The sequence below is a fragment of the Cyclopterus lumpus genome, chromosome 9 (assembly GCF_009769545.1).
Source record: "Cyclopterus lumpus isolate fCycLum1 chromosome 9, fCycLum1.pri, whole genome shotgun sequence".
Classification (NCBI taxonomy): domain Eukaryota; kingdom Metazoa; phylum Chordata; class Actinopteri; order Perciformes; family Cyclopteridae; genus Cyclopterus; species Cyclopterus lumpus.
This window is the reverse complement of record NC_046974.1, coordinates 16,330,358-16,354,457: the sequence shown is the minus strand read 5'-3', so window position 1 is coordinate 16,354,457 and position 24,100 is coordinate 16,330,358. Positions and strand designations below refer to the sequence as shown.

At 43.8% G+C, this 24,100-nt stretch overlaps 3 protein-coding genes across 4 annotated transcripts; 1 reads left to right on the top strand and 2 right to left on the bottom strand.

Moving 5' to 3' along the window:
- The first annotated feature begins 86 nt into the window (after window positions 1–86).
- On the top strand, window positions 87–8,021 carry vcp (valosin containing protein). Its single transcript, XM_034541148.1, has 17 exons — window positions 87–335; window positions 1,760–1,871; window positions 2,015–2,187; window positions 2,268–2,410; window positions 2,528–2,658; window positions 2,742–2,873; window positions 3,254–3,356; window positions 3,772–3,905; window positions 4,160–4,295; window positions 5,075–5,187; window positions 5,452–5,616; window positions 5,714–5,836; window positions 5,940–6,152; window positions 6,307–6,615; window positions 6,792–6,947; window positions 7,053–7,207; window positions 7,464–8,021. Exons 1-17 carry the CDS (start codon window positions 319–321, stop codon window positions 7,567–7,569), a joined length of 2,421 nt encoding a protein of 806 aa, XP_034397039.1. The 5' UTR covers window positions 87–318; the 3' UTR covers window positions 7,570–8,021.
- Window positions 7,944–11,062, bottom strand: akr1a1a (aldo-keto reductase family 1, member A1a (aldehyde reductase)). Its single transcript, XM_034541150.1, has 8 exons — window positions 10,940–11,062; window positions 10,719–10,838; window positions 10,245–10,396; window positions 9,475–9,670; window positions 9,318–9,367; window positions 9,070–9,219; window positions 8,817–8,976; window positions 7,944–8,538 (listed from the first exon to the last, which is right to left on the bottom strand). The coding sequence occupies exons 1-8, from the start codon at window positions 11,018–11,020 to the stop codon at window positions 8,476–8,478; spliced, it is 972 nt and encodes a 323-aa protein (XP_034397041.1). The 5' UTR covers window positions 11,021–11,062; the 3' UTR covers window positions 7,944–8,475.
- A 1,263-nt stretch (window positions 11,063–12,325) lies between these two features.
- Window positions 12,326–23,114, bottom strand: dnajb5 (DnaJ heat shock protein family (Hsp40) member B5). Of its 2 annotated transcripts, XM_034540601.1 has the most exons (5): window positions 20,850–23,114; window positions 20,358–20,588; window positions 19,127–19,414; window positions 17,758–18,413; window positions 12,326–14,526 (listed from the first exon to the last, which is right to left on the bottom strand). In XM_034540601.1, exons 3-5 carry the CDS (start codon window positions 19,335–19,337, stop codon window positions 14,293–14,295), a joined length of 1,101 nt encoding a protein of 366 aa, XP_034396492.1. In that variant the 5' UTR covers window positions 19,338–19,414; window positions 20,358–20,588; window positions 20,850–23,114; the 3' UTR covers window positions 12,326–14,292. The 2 variants fall into 2 exon arrangements, with proteins under 2 accessions (XP_034396492.1, XP_034396493.1); XM_034540602.1 differs by lacking the exon at window positions 20,358–20,588.
- Between the last annotated feature and the right edge of the window lie 986 nt (window positions 23,115–24,100).

The window sequence follows — 24,100 nt, the reverse complement described above, 5'->3', positions numbered from 1 at the left end:
CAGGCTTCTTGACCAATAAGAGAGAAGTTGTTGAAAATAGGAACCTCCTACTAATTTATAACTGGCCAAATTGCCAAAATATTCTTGATGACTTGAGACTCCAGCATCTATCATTGGTTGCCGAAACTGATGGCCGGCCTTCAGCCAATCAGAAGGCCGGATGCATGCGGCTCTTGGTATAATTGTAAAGAAGGGCACGGAAACTGCTGCTCTTTCGTGTGAAATTACAGGGAACGCTCAGTAACGAGAACCGGCTAAGCCTCTGAAACATTTAGCTAGCATTTCTTTATTTATTAATAGTAATCCAGGTGGACGACCATGGCTTCGGGAGGGGAGTAAGTAAAAACGTCTTTCAGTCCTATTAAAATGCGGATTTTTGAACAATGGATGCCAGCGAATGCTTTTTAAAGACCAACGTCAGAACAGAATACGTGAGTTTATAGAAGTTAGCTCAGCTGCTAACACAGGAGAGCTAACGGGGTCAGTTACTTCAGCCTCCGCAGTTTGGTCTGTGGGTTGAATAACAACGAATCCACTGACAGTTGGACGTTATCCCGACGGATTGTTGACGATCATCGTCCACAGGGTTGCCGCCGCGGGCCGGTTCACCGTTTTAAACGAGCCGGCTGCGGGACGGAGAAGTGACAAAGCGCAGTCATCGCTGTCGTGTTTGGATGCTAACATTAGCGTAGCATTGCTGTCAAGGCCAAAGCCGTCCGCCGTCACACCAACAGGCTGGCCTTCTGTGTTGATAGTGTTCAGCTGGGTTCACATGTAACTGGATCAAACCAGAATATTAGTAGGTTAACTGGTCTAAACTCTGTTAACTGGCTACCGGTTACACGAGAGGACACGTTGACGCCTCCAGACGGAAGCCTCTCCGCCACCGAGCTAGCTTCTAGCAGCTAACAGCTAGCGGCTCATTCTACATGGACTTGTTTTGTTGCTTAACGGTCGTGAATTGACACATTTTATCATCCACGGTGCTCGTGTCGCTAGTTTCTCTTCAGTCACGGCTGCGTTGTGCCGCCAGTCTGTCTGTAGAGCAACCAGCCCAGTTAAGTTGGCTGTTAAAGTTGTTTCAGTTCTTTTGCTGTGTCATCTGCTCGTTAGCTGGTCGGATAGCGTTAGCACGCTAGCAACATGAAAGAGAAAATACAAAACCGATTCTAGACTTCTCTGGAAACTGTTTCAAACGCAACGTTGACCATACGTCAGGTTTTGGCAATATTCGGAATGTACCCACAGTGAGGCACACTGCCCTGGTTATTGTCTTCTTTCACGTACGTTAACTGCAATACATAATTACGTATTCTTAGTTATTTATAATAATAATAATAATAAACACACTAGAATATTGGGTTTCTAGACTTGACTATCTCATTTATAATATGATGCAATTCTTATTCCTCATTGTGCTCATATAGCTAAAAATTGAGACAATACAGTAAAATGGCAATTACCAATACAGTACACAAACGGTGCTGTAATGATGCAGTTAAAGCTGTGTGGGTAAGAAGTTCAGACATTGAGCCCCTTCACACAGAAAGCTGTCCTGCAAAGTGTTTCCAATTCTAATTTTTCATTTGTTGTTGTATAGTGATGTTGGCTTTCTGTACACATTATTTTCCTATTATACAATTAATTACTAACTTCAGTAGCTTGTTTGTTGTAGGACCTGCATGAGACCGTGCAGTTGCACAATAAGTTACATTGTTTGATTGAAAACTTTTTGTTAACCTTTTTTTTTCTTTTATAGATCCAAAAATGATGATCTAGCCACTGCAATTCTGAAACAAAAGAGCAGACCCAACAGACTGATTGTTGATGAGTCCATCAATGAAGACAATAGTGTGGTCTCTCTCTCTCAGGTAGACATTCAGATGGAATATATCTACACACTCTAACCCCTATGATCTCTAGTGATAAATTAAGTTAATATCTGTCATCTTGATGTTTTAAATGTAATAACATTGAATTGCACAAACAAATTATTGTTTAATGCCGCTTTAAGACCAAGATGGACGAGCTGCAGCTCTTCCGTGGAGACACAGTGCTGATGAAGGGAAAGAAGAGGCGGGAGACTGTCTGCATTGTGCTGTCAGATGACACCTGTTCCGATGAAAAGGTTCGCATGAACAGGGTGGTCCGCAACAATCTGAGGGTCAGACTGGGTGATGTCATCAGGTGGGGCAAATCATACACTTCTTTCTTTCCACAACCCTTTTAGAAAAATGAAGTGGTTTTAAATCTAATATCTCATGCAGCATTCAGCCATGTCCTGATGTGAAGTATGGAAAGAGGATCCATGTCCTCCCAATAGATGACACAGTAGAAGGAATTACTGGCAACTTGTTTGAGGTCTACCTTAAGCCATACTTTCTGGAGGCTTACAGGCCCATCCGCAAAGGTGAGTAAAAAAATGTAATTGTCAGAACAAATATTTATTTTGACCTGGCTGATCAAATGTTTTAATGAATGACATTTGCCTCTCGTGGTAGAATAACAGTTCTTTTACCGTGTGAAGGTGATATTTTCTTGGTCAGAGGAGGCATGCGTGCTGTGGAGTTCAAGGTGGTAGAGACTGACCCCTCTCCCTACTGCATCGTTGCTCCTGATACAGTCATCCACTGTGAGGGAGAGCCAATCCGGAGAGAGGTGGGCGTCTTGTACACACAATGCATGGGTTAATATCTACCAAAAATAAATGGCATTTGAACGTCTTGTGTTTGAACATGCAGGATGAGGAAGAGTCCCTGAACGAGGTGGGCTATGATGATATTGGAGGTGTGAGGAAGCAATTGGCTCAGATCAAAGAGATGGTGGAGCTGCCTCTTAGACACCCTGCACTGTTTAAGGCCATTGGAGTCAAGGTAAGGCAACAAGCATACACATCTGGTTTTCATTGTACAATTTAAAGTGAGTCTTACATTTTTACAAAAAAATTCATCCATCTTTAATTTTGACACATGCACGATGTGCTACAATAAGCAGGAATAACGTACAAATATGGACTAACTTTAGCCATATATTGTTGTATAACTGACATTATTGAGGCACTTGAGTCTTCTACACATATTCTGCTATGTTTAGTCTATGTATTTGTATTTATTTAGTAATACATTTTTCAAGTGTTAAATCACAAAGTAAACACAATGCATGGACATGTATGTTAGCTGCTTTTTGTTTTGTTTGACTTACTCTGTTAGTGTAGTGGTGTTGTTATTAAGGTATTCATTCCCCCCCCTTACAGCCCCCACGTGGAATCCTTCTATATGGACCCCCCGGAACCGGAAAGACTTTGATTGCCAGAGCTGTGGCCAATGAAACTGGAGCTTTCTTCTTCCTCATTAATGGTCTGAACTCCCACCTGTTTATCTTCTATAGAGACTGATTCCAAGTCATTTAAAGATAATACTGTGTTGCTCCCTGACAGACTCCTTTTGTAGTTGGTTATGTCATTACACTCGCCTCTTCAGAACCATCTAAGAAACAACAGAGCTTTACGGAATAAATTCTTATCAGCTAGCTTCAAGGAGTGCAATCCGCATTTGTAAACTACGATTGTAAAAATAGGTGTCATCTCCTAAAGTACTGGTTCAGTTAGGAAAGTTCTATTGCATAGTCAATACTCAGTTTGTCCTTGCTTGCCTGTATGCATGTGTCTTTTACACACTAGAGTGGTTTTATCTTGTGATTTGTACATATTTCAATATAGTGTATACAGTCACTGTTTCCTCTGAAATGAACATGCTTGGCTTTCTGTTTTAGGTCCTGAGATCATGAGTAAGCTGGCAGGAGAGAGCGAGAGTAACCTGAGAAAGGCCTTCGAGGAAGCTGAGAAGAATGCTCCTGCCATCATCTTTATTGATGAGCTTGACGCAATCGCTCCTAAGAGAGAGAAGGTGAGTGGCAAGAAAGGAAAACTAAATGTATATCTGAATAACAGTACAGTGCCTGTTGATTTACATGTTTGTTTGTTTTTGCTCCAGAACATGGAACCAATTTTTTTCTTTTAGACGTTTTTGTGCACTTTGTGATGTCGCACTCCTGATCACTTGCCAACATGCTAAAATGTTGTCCAGACACTAATGTCTAGATAATGTTTTATAATTGTGATTTGTATAGCAACTATGCATGTGTTTATTTTTTTTATTAGACTCATGGAGAAGTGGAAAGGCGCATTGTTTCCCAGCTGCTGACTCTTATGGACGGCCTGAAACAAAGAGCTCATGTGATCGTCATGGCTGCCACCAACAGACCCAACAGCATTGACCCAGCTCTCAGGAGATTTGGTAAATGATCTGTTTTAAACATGTGTTCAGTTACTGCATAAGTTGACTGATATTAGTCCCTTTTTAAATATTGGATTGAACAGTAGTTATTTTTTTACAACCTGGCAAAGCGCTTGGCTTGCCAACAGCATGCCTGTATGTAAGATCAATAAATCAGTCTAAATATGTTAAAATTGCAAAATAGCTTTGGCTTTAGAGAATTTTTTGTCTAGAGGCCTTTATTGTGGCATGTGTATGTCTTATATTCACAGTAACAGTGTGATCGATGTAGCAGAATCCTCTTCATCTCCAACAAATTCAAATTTAACAATGGCATCACCCATCAAGTGGAGTTGAGCACCTGAGAACTGTCACTAAAATAGACCGAAAGTTCTTGTATTTTATACAACCTGGAGCTGCTCTGTGCCTGGTTCACTAAAAAGCATGTTGCGATATCACTAATTTAATTTAAAACTGCTGACTTCTGTTTATTATTTGGCTCTGCAATTCAATATGAGGTCAGTTTCTCACATCGCTGTGCAGTTTTAAAGGCATTTAATGGGATGTTTCTCACAGCCTTGACAAATGGTTAGAATCGAATCTTGCCTATTCATACCCTGTTCCTGTAAAAAAAATAAAAAATGTATTTATGCAACTCGTGTACAATTTGAGATACTACTGCTGCCACATCATTCGAGAGGAGGCAATAAGTAATAATAATTCCTGCAGACTGCCGGATTGCTCTTAGTCTGTTTCAGTTGGAACTAATAATCGTGTGTTTGAACCTCCTCCACCTCTAGGGCGTTTTGATAGGGAAGTGGACATTGGCATTCCTGACGCCACCGGCAGGTTGGAAATACTCCAGATTCACACCAAGAACATGAAACTGGCTGACGATGTTGACTTGGAGCAGGTCTGTTCACAGAATTGTTTTCTTCTCGTGCGGTGACGTAACTCACTGCTTTATGGGTCACGTCATGGGCTTATCACTTTTATTGCTTCTAACTACCAAGTAAAACTACAAAAGAAATTGCATCTATTTACTGACATGGAATCTGACAAAATGTAACTATTTAATTTGACGTCTCGATAGCAGTGTTCATGGTTATACTCAATGAACTATTGTGTAGGATACTGGACAGAAAGTAATATTGTGCTCTCTGTATCGTGTCTGTAGGTAGCCAATGAGACCCATGGACACGTGGGGGCAGATCTGGCTGCTCTCTGCTCTGAGGCTGCCCTGCAGGCCATCAGGAAGAAGATGGACCTGATCGACCTTGAGGATGAGACTATTGATGCTGAAGTCATGAACTCACTTGCTGTCACTATGGATGACTTCAAGGTAAGGGCTGTGATATGATATTTAGTGTATATGATGAAAGTAATCCATTTTCAATTGGCTTGTGAGTTTTACCATCACGATCAACGCTGTCTTACAGTGGGCCCTGAGCCAGAGCAATCCATCTGCACTGAGGGAGACCGTTGTTGAGGTTCCCAACATCACCTGGGAGGACATCGGAGGTCTGGATGATGTCAAGAGGGAGCTGCAGGAGTTGGTGCAGGTATGAACCTCTTCCAGTAGGAATATCATGTGTGACATGGATGTATCACAAACTGTAAAATTAGAATGTTTTCTTACTGCATTTTTCTTCCCCTCAAATTTAGTACCCAGTTGAGCACCCAGACAAGTTCCTCAAGTTTGGCATGACCCCATCCAAGGGTGTGCTGTTCTATGGTCCCCCTGGTTGCGGTAAGACTCTGTTGGCCAAAGCCATTGCCAACGAGTGCCAGGCAAATTTCATCTCCATCAAAGGACCTGAGCTGCTCACCATGTGGTTTGGAGAGTCTGAGGCCAATGTCAGAGAGATCTTTGACAAGGTAAGAACGTTGTTGGTGTCTGGCATAGAACAAAAGATAAATAGTCTGAATTATTAATGAGTGGAACAACTGCATCCTTAATGTTTGAAACTAATTTCAATCTCCACAATTCATGTCTAAAATGAAAACCATTGTATGTGTCTGACATTTCCAGGCTCGTCAAGCAGCCCCATGCGTCCTCTTCTTTGATGAGCTGGACTCCATAGCCAAGGCCCGTGGTGGCAATGTGGGAGATGGTGGCGGAGCAGCCGATCGCGTCATCAACCAGATCCTGACCGAGATGGACGGCATGTCTAGTAAGAAGAATGTCTTCATCATTGGAGCCACAAACAGACCAGACATCATCGACCCGGCCATCCTCAGACCTGGCCGTCTGGATCAGCTCATCTACATTCCCCTGCCCGACGAGAAGAGCAGGATGAGCATCCTGAAAGCCAACCTCCGCAAGAGCCCCATCAGCAAGGTGACAGTGCTTGCTTCTTAGATCAAGTGTTTTTAAAATACTCCCAAGTTTATAAAGTTTGCTCATGAACCCCGTGAAGAAAACATATTCGGATTTGAATATTCTTCATCGGCATTGAATCGGAAGAAAATAAAAAAAATTATATTTCTAAACTTATACTTTGTTTTTTTCGATAGGATGTGGACTTGGACTACTTGGCAAAGATGACCAATGGCTTCTCTGGAGCAGATCTTACAGAGATCTGCCAGCGGGCATGTAAGCTGGCCATCAGAGAGTGCATCGAGAATGAGATCCGTAGAGAGAGGGAGCGGCAGACCAACCCGTCGGCTATGGTCAGTGCTTGTTCTGTCCCCTGGAAGAGGATCTGCATACTGTTACTGCCTCAGATATTTTGCAATTCTCTAACTCTATCATATATATATTATTATTTTTTATAGGAGGTGGAAGAGGAGGATCCTGTGCCAGAGATCAGGAAAGACCACTTTGAGGAGGCAATGCGATTTGCTCGTCGCTCCGTCAGTGATAATGACATCCGCAAATATGAGATGTTTGCTCAGACACTGCAGCAGAGCCGAGGCTTTGGCAGCTTCAGGTACATTTTATATTGGCCTGAGTGTTGCTAGCCATGTATTTAAGTCTTCTGTCTCTCGTGGCATTAGAAATAACCTGCATGTTTAATATGTTTGTAAATAGCTTTGTCATATAAGCCATGGCATTTACCTAAAGTCACTGAATAGAAAAGATGGTTATTGCATAACATTTTAATTGCTAAAAAAACCAAAACAGAAACCCTTGCCATATCATCGAATAACCTCTCTACAAAAATGGAAAACGTCTTTCTCTTCCAGGTTTCCCTCCAGTGCTTCAGGCGGCAGTGGTCCGAGCCACGGCGCAGGAGGAACTGGCAGTGGTCCAGTGTTCAATGAAGACAACGACGATGACCTTTATGGATAAATGTACACTGCCCCACAGTGGTCAGTATCGGGATCACACCTGTACAAATTCTCACCAGATTCCAAATTTTTAGGACTTTGTGCTTCTTTCATGTGTTCCTGTTTTTTGTATGACTTCCCTTGGAGAAAGCATGTAGCCGCTTGGTTTGCCCTGGCTTTGATGTGGGTGGGGATAAGGGGAGGATGTTGGAAATGGAAGGTGAGTGACTGATGCAGATTAGGGAGGGGGGGGGGGGGGGGGAATGTTATTGAGTGGCCTCATTCTCAGTATATCACAAACTACATGAATGGCTTTAGTGATGGGATTATATGCTAGACTATAAGAAAGAAAAGAAAAAAACATATTGCTTATGACTTCCTCTTTTTTTTTTTTTTAATAAACAGTAGCATATAACGTATTACAAATTTGTCAAGGTTATGTTGAAAATAAAATCTCACAAAATGGAAGTGTTATCAGTGTCGTTTGAAACTTTTTTGATACAGAGTTCATTTACGTTCTGATTTAAAGAATTTGCAAATTTTACAGTAGAGACGGATGAGTCACAATAGTTATACACTTAATACTACCGAACAATGAATGACACGGTCTTGATTTAAATTCATTGATCAGAAGTGCATTTTTAGAAGGTTTAACCTTCTGCAGGTGTTCAATGATTTTCCATTCACTATGAAACGTGAAGGGATCAAAGTTATTTAGCTATTCTGCAGTTATGTTACTGATCATAGTGTTTGTTGTCTGAAAAGTCATTTTTCTTCTTTGGAAAAACTTAATTTAAGCACTTCTAAAAATGTACTCTTTAATATTATTAAATCAAGTCAACATGATTTTTGATTTAGTTTTGGATATTTGTTTTAGTCAGTGTTTGACATGTCTTCAGAAAAATATCTTGCATTCCTTGATTGTAGATCATTGATCATTGAAGGGAAAATGTGGGTGCTCTGCATCTCTCCACACTCTCTTGCCGTCCCTCTGTAAACGGAATAGAAAAGACCGAGTTAGTTGTGCTCACATTATAGCTATTTGAGGATTTGTTCACAACATGGAAAATAGTGCAGCTTTCTCAGGAAGAGTATCCACTGCTTATCAGACTCATGGGGATCTAAAAACAGGCTGTCAGCCATGCGGCGTCATTTGAGTCTACAGCAGTTTAGCTTTAAGTTAATTTAGGACAGGTGGCTGTGGTACGTACATAAACACAAGTCATCACTAAGGGCTTCTTGTGGAGTGTCATAAGATCAGTGATTCACCTCCACAGTTGGAACAATGAAGCGCTCATTGCGGTTGACGGTTTCAATGAGCTTCATGTCGTCTTCTGTCAGAGAAAAGTCAAACACCTGCAAGTTCTGCTGGATCCTGGAGGGAGTCACACTTTTAGGGATACACACGACTCCCCTCTGAATATTCCACCTAACAAAGGACACGGAAGATTTAAGCCAGAACGGTTGGGCTGTGAGGTCATTGTACATCTGAGTTCTTTACAGTTGAGGCTTTGAGTCTGACCTGAGTATGAGCTGGGCCGGTGTCTTCTGATATCTCTTTGCGACAGCAGCCAGTCCAGGGTCCTGGAGCACACTTGGTTCTCCAGGGGAGGCCCACGGCCGGTCCCCGCTGCCCAAAGGACTGTAGGCTGTTACACAAACTGCTAATGACCTGTGGCAGAGGTGTCTGAGCTTAATAACACAACGGCACACTATTTGATGGAATTTACCTCAAAGAAGATAACATTTGATAACTGCAGTTACACTGACCGACAGTGAGAAAGGAGATCTGCTTGAGACAAATAAGGATGGCATTCCACCTGTGGCACAATGAGACTGTTAACCAGTTTTAAGCTTATTTCTTATGTACACATTCTCTATTGTCAAAACTGTATCAAAGGTGACCTCTGAGAATGCCACATTGTACCTGGTTCACCGCAGGTTTGTGTCTGGCCATGTTGATGATGTCATCAGTCTGTCTGGCGTTGAAGTTGGACAGTCCTATAGCTTTCACTAGACCGTTGTCCACTAGGCTCTCCATGGCTGCCCAAGTATCTCTGTAGTGTGTGTCGGAGTAACAAATACTACCATCATCTCGTCGAGGCATCGGCTCCTTCCCGCGCCTAAGACATCCACATACACAAAGACTCATCAATGAATAACCTGGCTCGCTATCTGAGGGACATTTCGGTGCCTTAGTCTGGTGTCATACCACACGTGAATACACACACACACACACACACAAGTCACACTGTAATAACACGACCAGCCATGTTGTTAAGACGATGCTCGATGCTGTGTTAGACATTTGTAGCATGTGCTCTTGGAATAACAGGAAGTGAAAGTGACCATATTAAACTGTATGTGAGCAAGAACATCTTTAGGGAGAGATTTGATACAAAACTGCTGAATTTTGCTAGTGCATCCCTGTAAAGTGCCATACAAGTACAGGTTGGATTTCCCAGAGGAATGAGAGCATTAAATAAAGTCCAAAGTGAATAGTGGCGCTTTCTCTGGGAAACCCGTCTCTGTTGGGTATATTCTGCTCTCTCTTGTGCCGTTTGAAGGCCATGTCTCGGTGCTACTGGGAGCAGTGCTAAAGATAGACCCCCTTGGTTTCGGTTTGTGATTTCACTTTGATTCACACAACGCTAACCATGTGGAGACAGAATCCTGTACTTGTGTGCATCTGCTCACTGAAATGCCATGGGCCAGTGCATGAGGTACAGGTCCAAATAGGAGAGACCCAGGTGGGCCAGGCTGGTCCTGCACGCTTCCTCCACATCCTGCGGCTCATGTTTGGTGTTCCACAGTTTGGATGTTATGAACACCTCCTCTCGACGCACAGCCTGGGGGGAAGAGGATAATGGGCAAACAAGACATTCACGTTTCAATACCTGATAGTTAAAGCTAGTTTTAGATATATACGCTTGAATTGGAGACTGAGCATTGCAGGGGGATAGTTCAGCAACACTTAACATTCAGTCAATTATACCAGAAACAGAACATCTGCAGCGATGTTGACTCTGTTTGGTCTTATTGATTAAAACTGTGACATGGTTGATGGCACCAGAGCAAGTAAGTGCAGCTTGAGTTGAGATTTGTTTGGTCAACTGCTGTTTCCACGGTCAAGAATGAATTTGTGATTGAAGCTGAACGAGAGTCTCTCACCTTCCCAGGGCCGACCCTGATAGCCAGAGCCTGTCCCACCTCCTGTTCATTGGCGTATGCTGCAGCACAGTCGATGTGTCTGTACCCACAGTCCAAAGCTGCCAGCACCGCCTGCTTCACCTGCGAACACATGGACACAGACACAATCCAAATACTATTATTCTTTTCCGAAATAACAATTTCCTTAAAAACCAAAGCCTGTGGGTGTTTTCTAGTTCTACCTGTCCTGGAGCGCTCTTCCATGTGCCGAGTCCGACCAGAGGCATTTTCTGCCCTGTTGAGAGGGTCACAAAGGCGCTCATGTTTCAACCCCGAAGGACCTGACGGAGGAACGACAGACAAGTGGTGAGAGGTGGAGACTGCTATAAAACTGTCCCTGTCATTGTGACTAACTGTTAATGATTATCACTCACATCTGAATTCATTAACTCTTGCACTGCACCGTGCGTTGTGTGTACACATACACTCAAGCCTTTCACCAAGCAGGAGCCATCACATTCAGCCCACAACGCATAAAGAACATACCAGTCGGTGACCTGCTTTTTGCCATTTGTTTTGTCACTTTCTGCGTTTCAGTGGAAATATAAACCCTGTGTGAACCCAGCCTTATTACCAGAAATAGCTGATACAGGTATATGGCATTAGTCACAGCGTGGTGTCACTGCAGAACAAATCAGAGCCTTTCCATGCTTCACTAATTGTCTGCTACATCCTTACCATGTGACACACACACATACCAATCATCAACCACTGCATGTGTTTCACATGATCAGTCTCTTAACACAGATCTCCTGACCCGGCAGCACAGAGCTCTTGTTAATGCTCTAACGCTGTATAGACATTGGAGTGAATTAAAGTCTCTTTATGCTTTAGTCCAGACTTGAGTTCTGATTTGGGATCGCTCTGGTAGATGGAGCAGTGATCAGCTGTAGTTAGCTGTCCATCTGGACTTTAACATGCTGGTGAAAGTCTTCTTTTGTTGATCTATAACTCAAACTCATCGAAAAGAGCACAAAGTCCAACATATATTGCCAATGTTTGATTTGGCAGGTTTATACAAATTAGTTCCTGTCTTGGTTTCTAGGATCTGGTATCAGATCAGTTAGTTTGTTTGCATGCACATCATTATTACGTTATGCATGATCTTAACGGTATTCAGATTCCTCATCCTCTTCCTCATTATCTTCATTCCTCAACATCTCATCCACTCTATTCCATATCCACAGAGAATAAGCAGGTGTGGATATATGCATTCTGAAAAATGGCCCCTGTGACTGATATAGTATGAAATGCACATTAGAAGAGTTAAGATGTTACTGTATGTTACTGTAGCTGGTCCAGGTTGGGCTTGCTTTAAATACCATGTTAAAAGTCCAACAGAAAGATTTCTCCTTGGTGGAGAATAGTGCTTTCTAAGCATATCCCGTTTATCATCTAAAATGTTAAATCTGTAAAGTATCTATTGCTGTACATTATTTAAACATATTCATTAAGGATGAACATTTGAGGTGCACGGCAAACCAAAGTCATACATGCTAATTCTACTTGAAAGAGAAACTCAAATAACACTCTGTTAAGTTCACACATTTGGTTTATTTGTTGCCATTTTGAAAAGATCATAAATATTGTCAAATGCACATAAACAGTGACTGTTTCTCAGCAGCAGCACTTGTGCATTCGGCTCGCAGCCACAATCCAGCGTCCCCGCGAGCTCCGAGAGGCCGGACGCCCACACACTCAGACAAGTCATTCAAGTCTCTCCCGTCATCTCATAGTTTAGGCAGTACCTTTTATGACATAAAAGTGCAGTTATCAACAAGTTGCATTCAAACATTTTCTGACCTACTAGTGCTGCCTGCATAAATCATACTCACACATACATCTTATCATAGCTATAAACTACGGTAGGACGAGCTGGAGAGACCCCTGCAATTGAGACAGAGAATGTCTGCTGCAATATTACAAAACCTGTTTCCTAAACAGTGTTTTCTACTTGAAGAAACAGATGTTGAATGTACACATGTTGAGAAGCAGTTATCAAATCACAAACTGAAACCATGAAAACGAAAAGTAGACACCAAGGGGGTCTATCTTTAGCACTGCTCCCAGTAGCACCGAGACATGGCCTTCAAACGGCACAAGAGAGAGCAGAATATACCCAACAGAGACGGGTTTCCCAGAGAAAGCGCCACTATTCACTTTGGACTTTATTTAATGCTCTCATTCCTCTGGGAAATTCAACCTGTACTTGTATGGCACTTTACAGGGATGCACTAGCAAAATTCAGCAGTTTTGTATCAAATCTCTCCCTAAAGATGTTCTTGCTCACATACAGTTTAATATGGTCACTTTCACTTCCTGTTATTCCAAGAGCACATGCTACAAATGTCTAACACAGCATCGAGCATCGTCTTAACAACATGGCTGGTCGTGTTATTACAATGTGACTTGTGTGTGTGTGTGTGTGTGTGTGTGTGTGTGTATTCACGTGTGGTATGACACCAGACTAAGGCACCGAAATGTCCCTCAGATAGCGAGCCAGGTTATTCATTGATGAGTCTTTGTGTATGTGGATGTCTTAGGCGCGGGAAGGAGCCGATGCCTCGACGAGATGATGGTAGTATTTGTTACTCCGACACACACTACAGAGATACTTGGGCAGCCATGGAGAGCCTAGTGGACAACGGTCTAGTGAAAGCTATAGGACTGTCCAACTATGTGTGTGTGTTCACATGTGTGGTATGACACCAGACTAAGGCACCTAAATGTCCCTCAGATAGCGAGCCAGGCTATTCAGGTCAGAAGGGAAAGCACCCATGTCTTGTGCAGATTGTATTATCCAAGCTTACACTGCTGTTATTGTACGTGATTGTCATTCCTAGATTTTAAAATGCAGCTGAGATACGCTAATATACGTGGGACTCAAAGTGCGCTGTGGCATTAAAACGTATCAGATTACAATTGATTTGAGCGGAGATCTTACTAAACACACATCAAGCAGGATGCTTTATCAGACTGAAAACAAGTGTGGGGGGGTGTATGTTAAAACCGGGGTTTGCACTGAGCACACTGAAGCTGCTGGTACACTCAAGGTAAAAATAAATAAACCCATTTGAAACTTCCTCTGTAAAAGAAAATCGTGGAAAAATCCAATCGTAAAAAGACGAGGATCAAAGAGTTGGACAGCATATAAAATCACTGATAAATCCGTAAAAAACAGAGTTAAGAAAAGACTGGTAAAAGCCATGATTGTGCTGAGCCCATCCTCACCACCGCTCCGCTGCTCAAGTGTGTGTGTGTGTGTGTGTGTGTGTGTGTGTGTGTGTGCACTTGGGCCAAAACAAACAAATAGTCACATCCTGATACTGCCATTTGTCCAGGCATTCTTTCTTCATCCTCCCACGATGAAGTTCCTGCAAACAACAGCATCTGTTCAGCGCTGCGTGCATTAACTCAAGACATGGAGATTGGAAGTTGGGATGGGGAACTACAATGAGGGTCAACATTTGAGTATCAACGGTTGGTTTTCTGGGTTTGGGGCCATTCAGTCTGGAGGGGTTGGCGGTGAGTCTTCCTATGACTGTGGGAGGTGTTGTCTGATTATCTCTCTGGACTGAGGGGGAATCCTGTCAGGAAAACGAACAGAAAATTCCACAATGAGGTCACCGCGCTGTGATGGGTTCTTGGGGAAAGGCAGGCCTTCCCCTCTGAATCGCTTCACCGTCCCCGGCTTGATGATGTCATGACAGGGCAGCGAGATGATGCGGTTTTCCAGCGTGGGAATGCTAACTGTGCAGCCACACAACGCCTGCAGAAGAGGAGATTGAGAGGGTTATTAACATCTTGAGTATGAAGTATGAATATGACTTCATGTTCCCATGAACTAAAAACTTCAGTTTATCTTCTCTTACTATGTCAACCTAACAAGTCAAACTTCATGTTTTGTGTGTGTGAGAGAGAGAGAGAGAGAAAGTAGCTGTACCAGTTAAGTATCAACTGCAGCACTGTGGGGTACATAACAGCATTCAGAACAGAAAACATGACTTGGCAGTGGAATCGTTTTCTTTGTGTCTTTGTGTGTGTGTGTGTGTGTGTGTGTGTGTGTGAGTGAGTGTGAGTGTGAGTGTGAGAGAAAGAGAGAGAGAGAGAGAGAGTTGGAGGGGTTACACATTGCACAGGGTACTAATTTTAGCAACGTTCTCATGGCCGGGGCTAATGAAGTGAGGGAGGAATCGGCTGAGCTTGTAAATAGTTGGAGGGCTTGTCAAATGGGCTGGCAGGACGAGGGGAGAGATACACACATACACACACACACACACACACACACACACTAAGCCTCACCTTCTTATCACAAGGACTGATGATATCTAATCAGAGCGTAGAGAATGCTAAACTAACCATGGAGACCTGAGTTTATCACGACTTCGCAGGCTTTCCTGTGAGCATCACTCGCCAGATTTGCGCTGAATAGAATAAATATTTAAATCCACAACTCAGTGAATGAACATCCTGGTGAATGAAATACTTTTCTTATATAATGGATTTCTAAGCAACTGTTACAGAACAATTTACGGCACAAAATAAGGAAAGTGAATAAATACTATGAAGGTGTGAAGAAAGGAAGAAGGAGAGCCATTGTGGATCATCTAAAAAAGTTTTTTTTTTTTTAAAAGAATGATAGTGAGAGAACCCGAAAAGTCTCCAAAACATACCAACACTACATACCAATCGTCTCAATGCAACCAGCCTCTCATGATCTGTCTAAGTTTCCTTTCAAACAGGGACAGCCCTAAAAAGGGACGGGCCTAAACAGGGACGGTTGTAGTTCAGTCAAGCCGAGCAGCTGCTTCAGAGGACAGACGAGGACAGTTTTCCAGCCATGACATCAGCCTCCTTTTCCTCACAACATACATTAGGAGGATATTTAGCCAGTGACTGTGATGGAGACTCGTGCTCATCCTCTTGTTCTGAACAGCTCCATTCACTAACATGAGTCTTACACACAGAGACAGGTTGCCATGACGCTTGGCACACACTGCCAGCTGATCTGAGGGCCCAATGATTGCATAAGCCTCAGCTCAGACAACTTAGCTCTAGACACACAGACACAGACACACACACACACACACACACACACTGTGGTTTTGCTTTATTTGCGAAATTTGTAGATTCTAATTCCCAAGGGCATAGCCTGACATCAACCATTTCTGTTGCATCCTTAACTCATCAGTTCTGATCAGCTTCTTTTGGACAAGTTCGAAGTGTCCTTTATAATCCAGTGTGTCTTCACAAGGCTGCGGCCTGTGAATTCAGTCTACAGGAATACTGGTTGTTATTGCTGTATTTAATTTAACAGACAGGAGTGAACACATGATTGCTAAAAAAATGCACATGCTACTTTACTCCGACTGATTCAATGTCTGCTAAAATGTTGGATGAATAGTACTTTATAGTTTCTAATTTGCCTTCAGAGCCCAACAGTACAGTTAGCACCTATGGGTGTTTTGCTGCTGAGCTAAGTGCTGACAAGAGCTCAAAAAGCACTCCGACAGACTATACCACCACACTGCAGAGGCATCATTAAATTAATGCCAAAAAGAGCCAGAATAAAGATCCACATATTGGTCGGTTTCAGGGAAATCAATGTGTCAAATTCCTGCTTTGCTCTCTAACTGCTTCTGACTGCTGTCACGGTGAAGACATTGCAGGGATGCAAGTTGCCTCTAGCAGAGTCTCCCAGGAGTTTAAAGCTCGGTCAAATGGGTTTGGCAGCACAAAATGAAGCTGCTCATCCAGGCATGCTGCAGACAGGGTCCAAAACTGACCAACCAAATAGCAGTGGAATCAGACAGCAGTCGAAATAAGAATTGGAATATCAGTTCTTATTTGCTTTGGATACTGAATCATCTGACCCACTTCCCTAATATCTATATTATATATTCCCCAGATACCCCCCTCCCCCCTAGCTGCACTAGACTTAAGTCTCTTATCTGGCTGCCGTAGGACCGAGGCCTAAGCTGAGGGAGCTCTGCAGTGCAAACTTAATTATTGTGCAGGGTCGATTAAGGGACATCTCCTGTTTAATGCCACTTAATAAACTCCAATGTTCTCTTGTTAACTAGGCTGCCTTCATCGATGCTCTTTGTGTAGGCACTCTTGTTTACCAGTGAATTACTTCTGTAGAGTCGGTGCTGCTTTTAGAACTGCTCAAAATTGGTTTGAGTGGAGAACAAACAACTCCCCTGACATCTCCAGCTCTTTGAGAACACCTGCCATTAGGCCGGCCATGAGGAGCGCAGGACAGTGAGTGGCAGCGCTATTAGAAACATTAAAGCTTGTGTAATTCACAGACAGTTCAGAGCTGTGCTGGACCCGATGCCCTCGCAGGAGCGGCTAATTAAATGTCCTGCCAGTCACAGTAATAGCAGCCTGGATAGTCACACTGCAATCCATCTTTAACCGAGTGTGTTTGCAAATAAGCTAGAAGATTCAAAAGTGTGTGCGTGTGCGTGCATGCTTATTCCTCTGTGCAGCTTTATGTGTGCCTGCTTGCATGTGTGTTTATGGATATATATTCGTATAGCAGTGCAGAACAAGTGAGGACGATGGCTCTATGCCGGTCACACGAGGACACCAAATTCCCGCTGCTTCTCTCGCACTGCAGCGACAGAGATTCTGCAGTTCACTGATCTTGCTCTCCAGCAACACGCATACATACAGACTCACTCTTCACACTGTTTTATATATGACCACCCACCCAGGACATTATCCTACCATATGAGTTACAGTCACACCTCATCCATCGTTTGCCCAGGTTGAGTGACAAGAATGATACAAAGAAAAGGACTGGAATATTCATCAAAGCCTTTGCAGCTCCATGAATACATTCAATATCTGCCTAGTTTGCTCTACTGGGAATCAAACTCCCAACCTCAGCAGCATCATCTGCTCATACATGCAGAACTGTGACAAAGAGAGAGGACTGAAGATAGACAGAAGAGAGTAGAGAGATAGGTTAGATGAAAAGGGACGGACGCACCTCTTTTAGACTGATCTTGCAGTTAAAAATGATATTTGAACCGTCTCTCTTGAAGTGGACGTGCCCTTTGTCTTTAAGCAAAAAGGCTATGTCGGCAGGAATGTTCTCCGGGGTCTCGTCCCCCTCCTTTGGGAAGGTGATCTTGGTCCCCTCCTTCCATCCCTTCTTTATCATAATGTTAAGGATCTTGTCCTCTGTCCTCATGCTGCGACCATCTGGGTTCAGCCTGCGGCGGGTGATCTTCATGCGCTTGGTGCAGCCATGGAAGATCTCTTCCAGAGAGACCTTCAGCTCATGGACCACCGGAGGGTCCTGGTGCTTTCGCCCAGTCCCCAGGCGCTCTGACGGCACCCCCCTCCTCCTGCGGCCCTCCCCTGGGAAGCTGTTGTTCACCCCCCCTGGAAAGCCGAACTGTCTCCCAATATGAGCGAAGGGGTCATCCTCATCCACGTCCATCTCCTGCTCTGCATCATGGTCGTTGTGGAAGGAGAAACCGTTAGAGCGACTGTGGCTGCGGTTGGAGCCAAAAAACATGTCGAAAGGGTTAGAGCCTCCAAAGAAGGAGGCAAAAGTGGCATGGGGGTCTCCATGGAAGGTGTAGTGGTACGTTGAGCTGCCAGGAGCACCTGAAGAGCTACTGCATCCTGTCCTCAAACCTGAGAGAGAAAGGAGAGAGAAGAACATGAGTCCCCAGGTGCACACACACACACTCTAATACCTACTATGCTGACCAACACACATCAATATGATGTCAGAAGCCAGACACAGGACAATGTTCAGAAAAGACTGTGTGTGGGCAACAGCAGGGAGAAGAGCGCAGCCCACGTGAATGGGAAAAATCCCACAGCACCACTGATCTTCCAACAGTGCTGGAGGTGTGGAGGAACTTATCAAATACCAGGTCACTCCATACAACACACTCACACAAGTACATCTTTCCAACAGAGACTCATGCCCAAAACTCCTACAAATGCAAACTGCAGCAGCCGCATCTATTCATATCTCAACCACGTAATGATCTTAAGCCATCTGTCTGTCAGTACACACACACACACACACATACACACACACGAGCAGCTGAGCTATATCTATAAGATATTAGAGCCCGTAAGTGCTGTAGACCATCACACACACACATGTGTGCACTTAAACACAAACAAAGAGAACATTGAAGAGACACAGTATCATTACTTCAGTGATTGAAGCCCTCCACTGTGATATATGATGTTGAGCTATTTTATTAGCGTAATACATCATAATGCCTGTTTAACATATAGCCTGCACTCTCTGAATGCTTTCATTCAATGAACCTAGACAGACACAGACAGACAGATAGGATCGAACCCAGAAAGGACCCCTCCCTCCTCACCTTCCTCTCCTAGCTGGTCATAGACAACCCTCTTCTTGGGGTCACTGAGTACCTCATAGGCCTCTGCAATCTCCTTGAACTTATCCTCAGCGTTGGCATCCTTGTTCTTGTCAGGGTGGAAGCGCAGCGCCATGCGCCGGTACGCCTTCTTGATCTCCTCCTCGTTGGAGCCCTTGGGGATGCCCAGGGTCTTGTAGTAGTCCTTCCCCATAGCTGCACACACGCATACACTTTCAGGATTGGGACTCCCCCCGCTCCCCACTCTTCAGCTCAGGCGGTGATCAGTCACTGGTGAGATAGAAGGTTACTGTTAGTCTGTTGGTTGGTCCAGCATCCGCCGGAGGACTGTTAAAGACTATATATATATATATATATATATATATATATATATATATATATATATATATATATATATATATATATATATATATATATATGTGTGTGTGTGTGTGTGTGTCCTGACAGAGGTGCAGAGTGCACTCAAGAGCTCTTATTCAGGTCTTTACTGTGAAATCTATTTGGTGATAGTTGAGAATGGGAACATCGAGTGCTGGTTGTACTATCTGTTGCTATGGGGGATGTGGTTGCTGTGCCGATGTATTCCAGTGAAGGGATCCCCTTCAACTGATTTATCAACGGTCTTCTCCCTCAGCTCAGACTGGCAGGTAGCATGCAGACAATGCATGTGTTTCACGTGCACTTATTTTTAAATGTGATTTTGTGTAATAAATACATTTGACAAAGCTATTGGCTGATCCTGCAGATGATCTGCCCCCAGATCTGTTAAAGCAGCTGGAGACACACGACCTGTCAGACAGCAGGTTGACAGCTTCACTGAGACACTGCGGTGGCAGGACACATCTCTGACCGAGAGAGAGAGCACAAGTCCACGAACAGCCCCGATACTTCCCACACATTATAATGATCTGGTTGTACTAGTCTCTTTTGGACAAAGACCTAGCCGGTTCTCTATTACAGTACATATAACACACAATGTTAAAACCCGACTAGTCACCAACACACTCTCATTTACACCAAATATTGGTTTGTACCGAGTGATAAACCCGAGATATCCCCATGTTAACTAACCCACACAATGAAAAGGAAATGTTAGTGAAGGAACCAGGTTCAAAGACGGTACACGAGATCGTGGGCAACGCGAACATATAGGACTCAGATAATGATACAAAAGGAGAATAACATAAAATAAATGAAAGAAAAAAAGCCCTACCAGAATGCTCAACAATATCTTGTCTCCCTCTCTCCCTCAGTCTGGTGCTCTGCCTGCCGCCCGGCACTGCTGGACGTCCTTATACATTGACGTCAGGAGGATCACGCTCTGAAATAACCGGTGACCAAACACTGAGGCGCATCTGACGTCTCACTGGAAAACCTCGGACAACTGCCCGTCCAGCCTGCCAAAGACTACATCCATCAACTAAATGAAGCAGCACTGAACTCACTGCGAACGGGATTCAGAGAGAAAAACAAAAACAAAGGAGGGGAAAGTTCATCGTCTTGTGATCGCGCCATGAATACCCATCATTTAAAAATCACATGCAACTTATTAAACAAGGCTGCAATGCGAGTTTACAAACAGCTATACTTCCTAATCACGGTTGGTAAATTGGTCGACTCCCCATCCATCTTCATGACCCCCCCCCCCCGGTCCGATCCCCCTGGTGTAAAATCTGCTCCAAAAACAAGAGATTGGTTTCCTCACCGAGCCCGCTGCTTTTTGTCCGATCGATACTGATCCAGTCCGTGTGTGAAGGATCCGTTTACAGTCTGGAGGGCAACGCCAGCCCCCAACCAGGGGGGCTCTTTGTTCAAGGTCTGCTCACAAACACACTCAGCACTCACACTGAGTTACATGTAAGGTGAAGTTAGATGTATGTATAATAATTAGAAACTAGTGGCTTTGCTTTGCTATTCTCCTCTTGCCAGATGTAGCAGGCATGGCCGAGGATGTGCAGGTAACAGTCTGCCTGGGTTGAGTTGGTATAAACACTGAGTCATGTGATGACTCCATATGCACACAAACGCATCACACACAAACAAGATCTTCTATCTTTGTAAAGACCTAAGATGTCACATCCTACTTTCTACATAACTAAACTCTAAAATCACCCCATACGTTAACCCTTTCCTGAACTCTGCAGTGCCCCCAAAATAACAACAATTTGACCTTTGTGCTACAGCACCTCACCCCAACTGAGATCAAACCCAGGGACGCTGTGAGGCATTCTGGCACTGACTTTGAAATGTCCTTAACGCTAAACCTTGAAAGTAACCTCAGAATGAACTCTGTGCAGGGTGTTTTTTTACACTACACACTAGTGGAAGAGAAGTCTTAAACCTTTTAACATGGAACCCCTCTTGAAGGCAATAAAGAAGGATCCAACTGAAGACCCTTATAAGTTGATATTCCCAGCTTATTCCCAAACAAATATTCAATTCAAATATTAGAAACCAGTGGTGAGACAGGAGCTACTGGGCCTCGTTCTGAGACCGGTTGGGAATCCCACCGTGATGCTACACCTCAACCTAACCATACTTTCAACAGTAACCCTCTTCCCACAATCCAGATACAAACCAAAATGATGAACTTCTTTCCAAAAATGCTCTATGTTTTTTGTTTTCCTTCATTGTAGGGAGAAAGCGTGTATCCTGAAGGCCAAGTGTTCTCTCTGTTCACCACTGTTCCAAGCAGATCAACAAGCAGCCTACCAGCGTCCTAAAAAAATCACACTTATAAATTACAGCACCGGGCGGCGGAGGTCTGAGTCATTATTGATGACCTTTACCGTTAAGTAGGTACTGTCAGCGGCACGAAGTTGCTCCGTTGGGTCAAGGCGAGAGAGAGAAAGAGAAAGAAATAAAGACTAATTTAAGCTTGAGTCATCACTCCCCACTGGACTGGGGAGGCGGTGAGAGAAAAGTTGGTTTCTCATTTGGTCTGACACACAAATACAAACACATTCCTTTGTGTCCAGCTGAGTGTGTGCTTTGGCAGCAGGGAGGGACCTCAGGCCAGTGCAGCTGTCCCAGAAGAGCAACTGCTCAGCAGTGGAGTGTTATTCATGCAAGTTCAGCCTGTGATTGACACCGAGACATGTACACATGGTTATACAATAAACGTACTTGTTTCTGTCAGAAGTTCTCATTACGTGTCTGGTTTCTGAGAATGTAATCCCATTCCTGCGATCGGCACAGTGTGTTTGTTTTATGTGTGGAGCCTAATTGCCAATGATGACCGAGGACAGCTGAGCCGCCACATGCGGCTCTGATTGCTGAGACTGTACGCAAACAGTCTAGGAACAACTTTTTCTGAGCGGATGCAGGGTTTCCATGGTGACGCAGGAATCTGCCAGACAGTGATGTGTCTGCCAGGAATACTCTGTCTCAGCAATGGGTCCTCTAATCATGTGTATATGTAGTGGTGTGTGTGTGTGTGAGAGCATGGGGTGGAGCTAATGCTTGAGAGCAAGCAGATACATAAATATTGCCTCCCACAGTGACCCCCACCAACTGAGCTGAGAGACGGGACAGCAGAAGGCCGATGACACGGCAATAGTTGACAGACGGGTTCACAGAAAATACGAGATGCCATTTGAGTGTGAAGAGGAGGCAGCGATAAGCGCCTGTAAGCATCTCCCACCTCCTCTCTCACAGCCTCAGAACAACCCGTCCTTTCCACCTCCTCTTTCACTTCAACCCTTCCTGTAACCATAGAGACCACCGTTGCCTGAAGAGAGATTTTCTCCCAGACAGATTTGGTGGTGTTAAATGAGGATGCTGGATGTATTCGTGCACACAAAAGCACAACGCTCAATTTATAGACCCCCTACTGAACAATCCTCATTCAACTGGGGACATGTTCTGTACCTTCGGACAGAAAGAACAACAGGATGCGGATGACAATTCAATTACTAAGACACAGTACGTGCTTGTCATAACAGGCTTCTTAGATGAGCAGGCTTTGATTTCAGTTTGACCATCTGCAGCATTATGCATGGAGAATGCAGACTGTAAGACAGTTTTGTTGTGGAGGTTACACAATGTATCCTGTGTAGCTGTCTGGACTTTTATGTCTCTCTCACAGTTTCCTTACAGCTCGATTCAGAAAGCCGTTATGTGTCCCTCCACGTCCAGGGAGCGCAGATCAGTCTTCCTGCTCTCAGAGGCTCCATGTACTACATATGGTCCCCGATCACTGAGTTAGTAAGTACCATCTGTGAAACATTCAGTTCCCTTTATTGAACTTAGCTGTGTCTCCTTTGTGCAGCCAAGCCCTGTAGCTTCCTCCTCCAGCAGCCCTGCAGACCCATTCCTGATCACTGACTCATAAAAAAGAAATGCTTTTGACATTAACACTCACCACATAACACAGGCAATAAGGCACGCTTCAGGCCGCAGAAGCGCAGCATGATTATTATTGAGATGGCACAGAGCAACAGAAGTGGTGAACTGATGATGCCAATTAAAATGTGAAAACTGTTGGACGTACAGCGCAGTGTGGCGGTCAGATCAATCTGAATTACAATTGGCCTTTGTCCTCACTTGACTAACACATTTGTTTATATATGGTGTTGGAAATATCCAGAAATGTCTCTGTGTAAACATTGAGTGCCGGTGTTCTCATATCCTGGGCTCAGATATACAGGTACTGAAATCACTGTTGACGTCATACAGGTACTGAAATACCTGAAAGTGTACTGAATGGAACATTAAAAAAAAAAAAAAATCTTTTGCAAATGTTGCGTTTGATTGTCGGTGGAAGCAAAATAATAAATAAAAAGGAGTCTCCCGGAAGAACCTGTCTGTAAATGTTGTAATGGTAACGTATGGTAACTTGGGAGACCGGACCCCTTTAACATAAAGGTCAGTTATATAAACTCTCACTGACGACAGGTCCTCACCATCTATATAGTCTCAGACAACATGACACTCCAGGTCTTAGTGAGACCAACA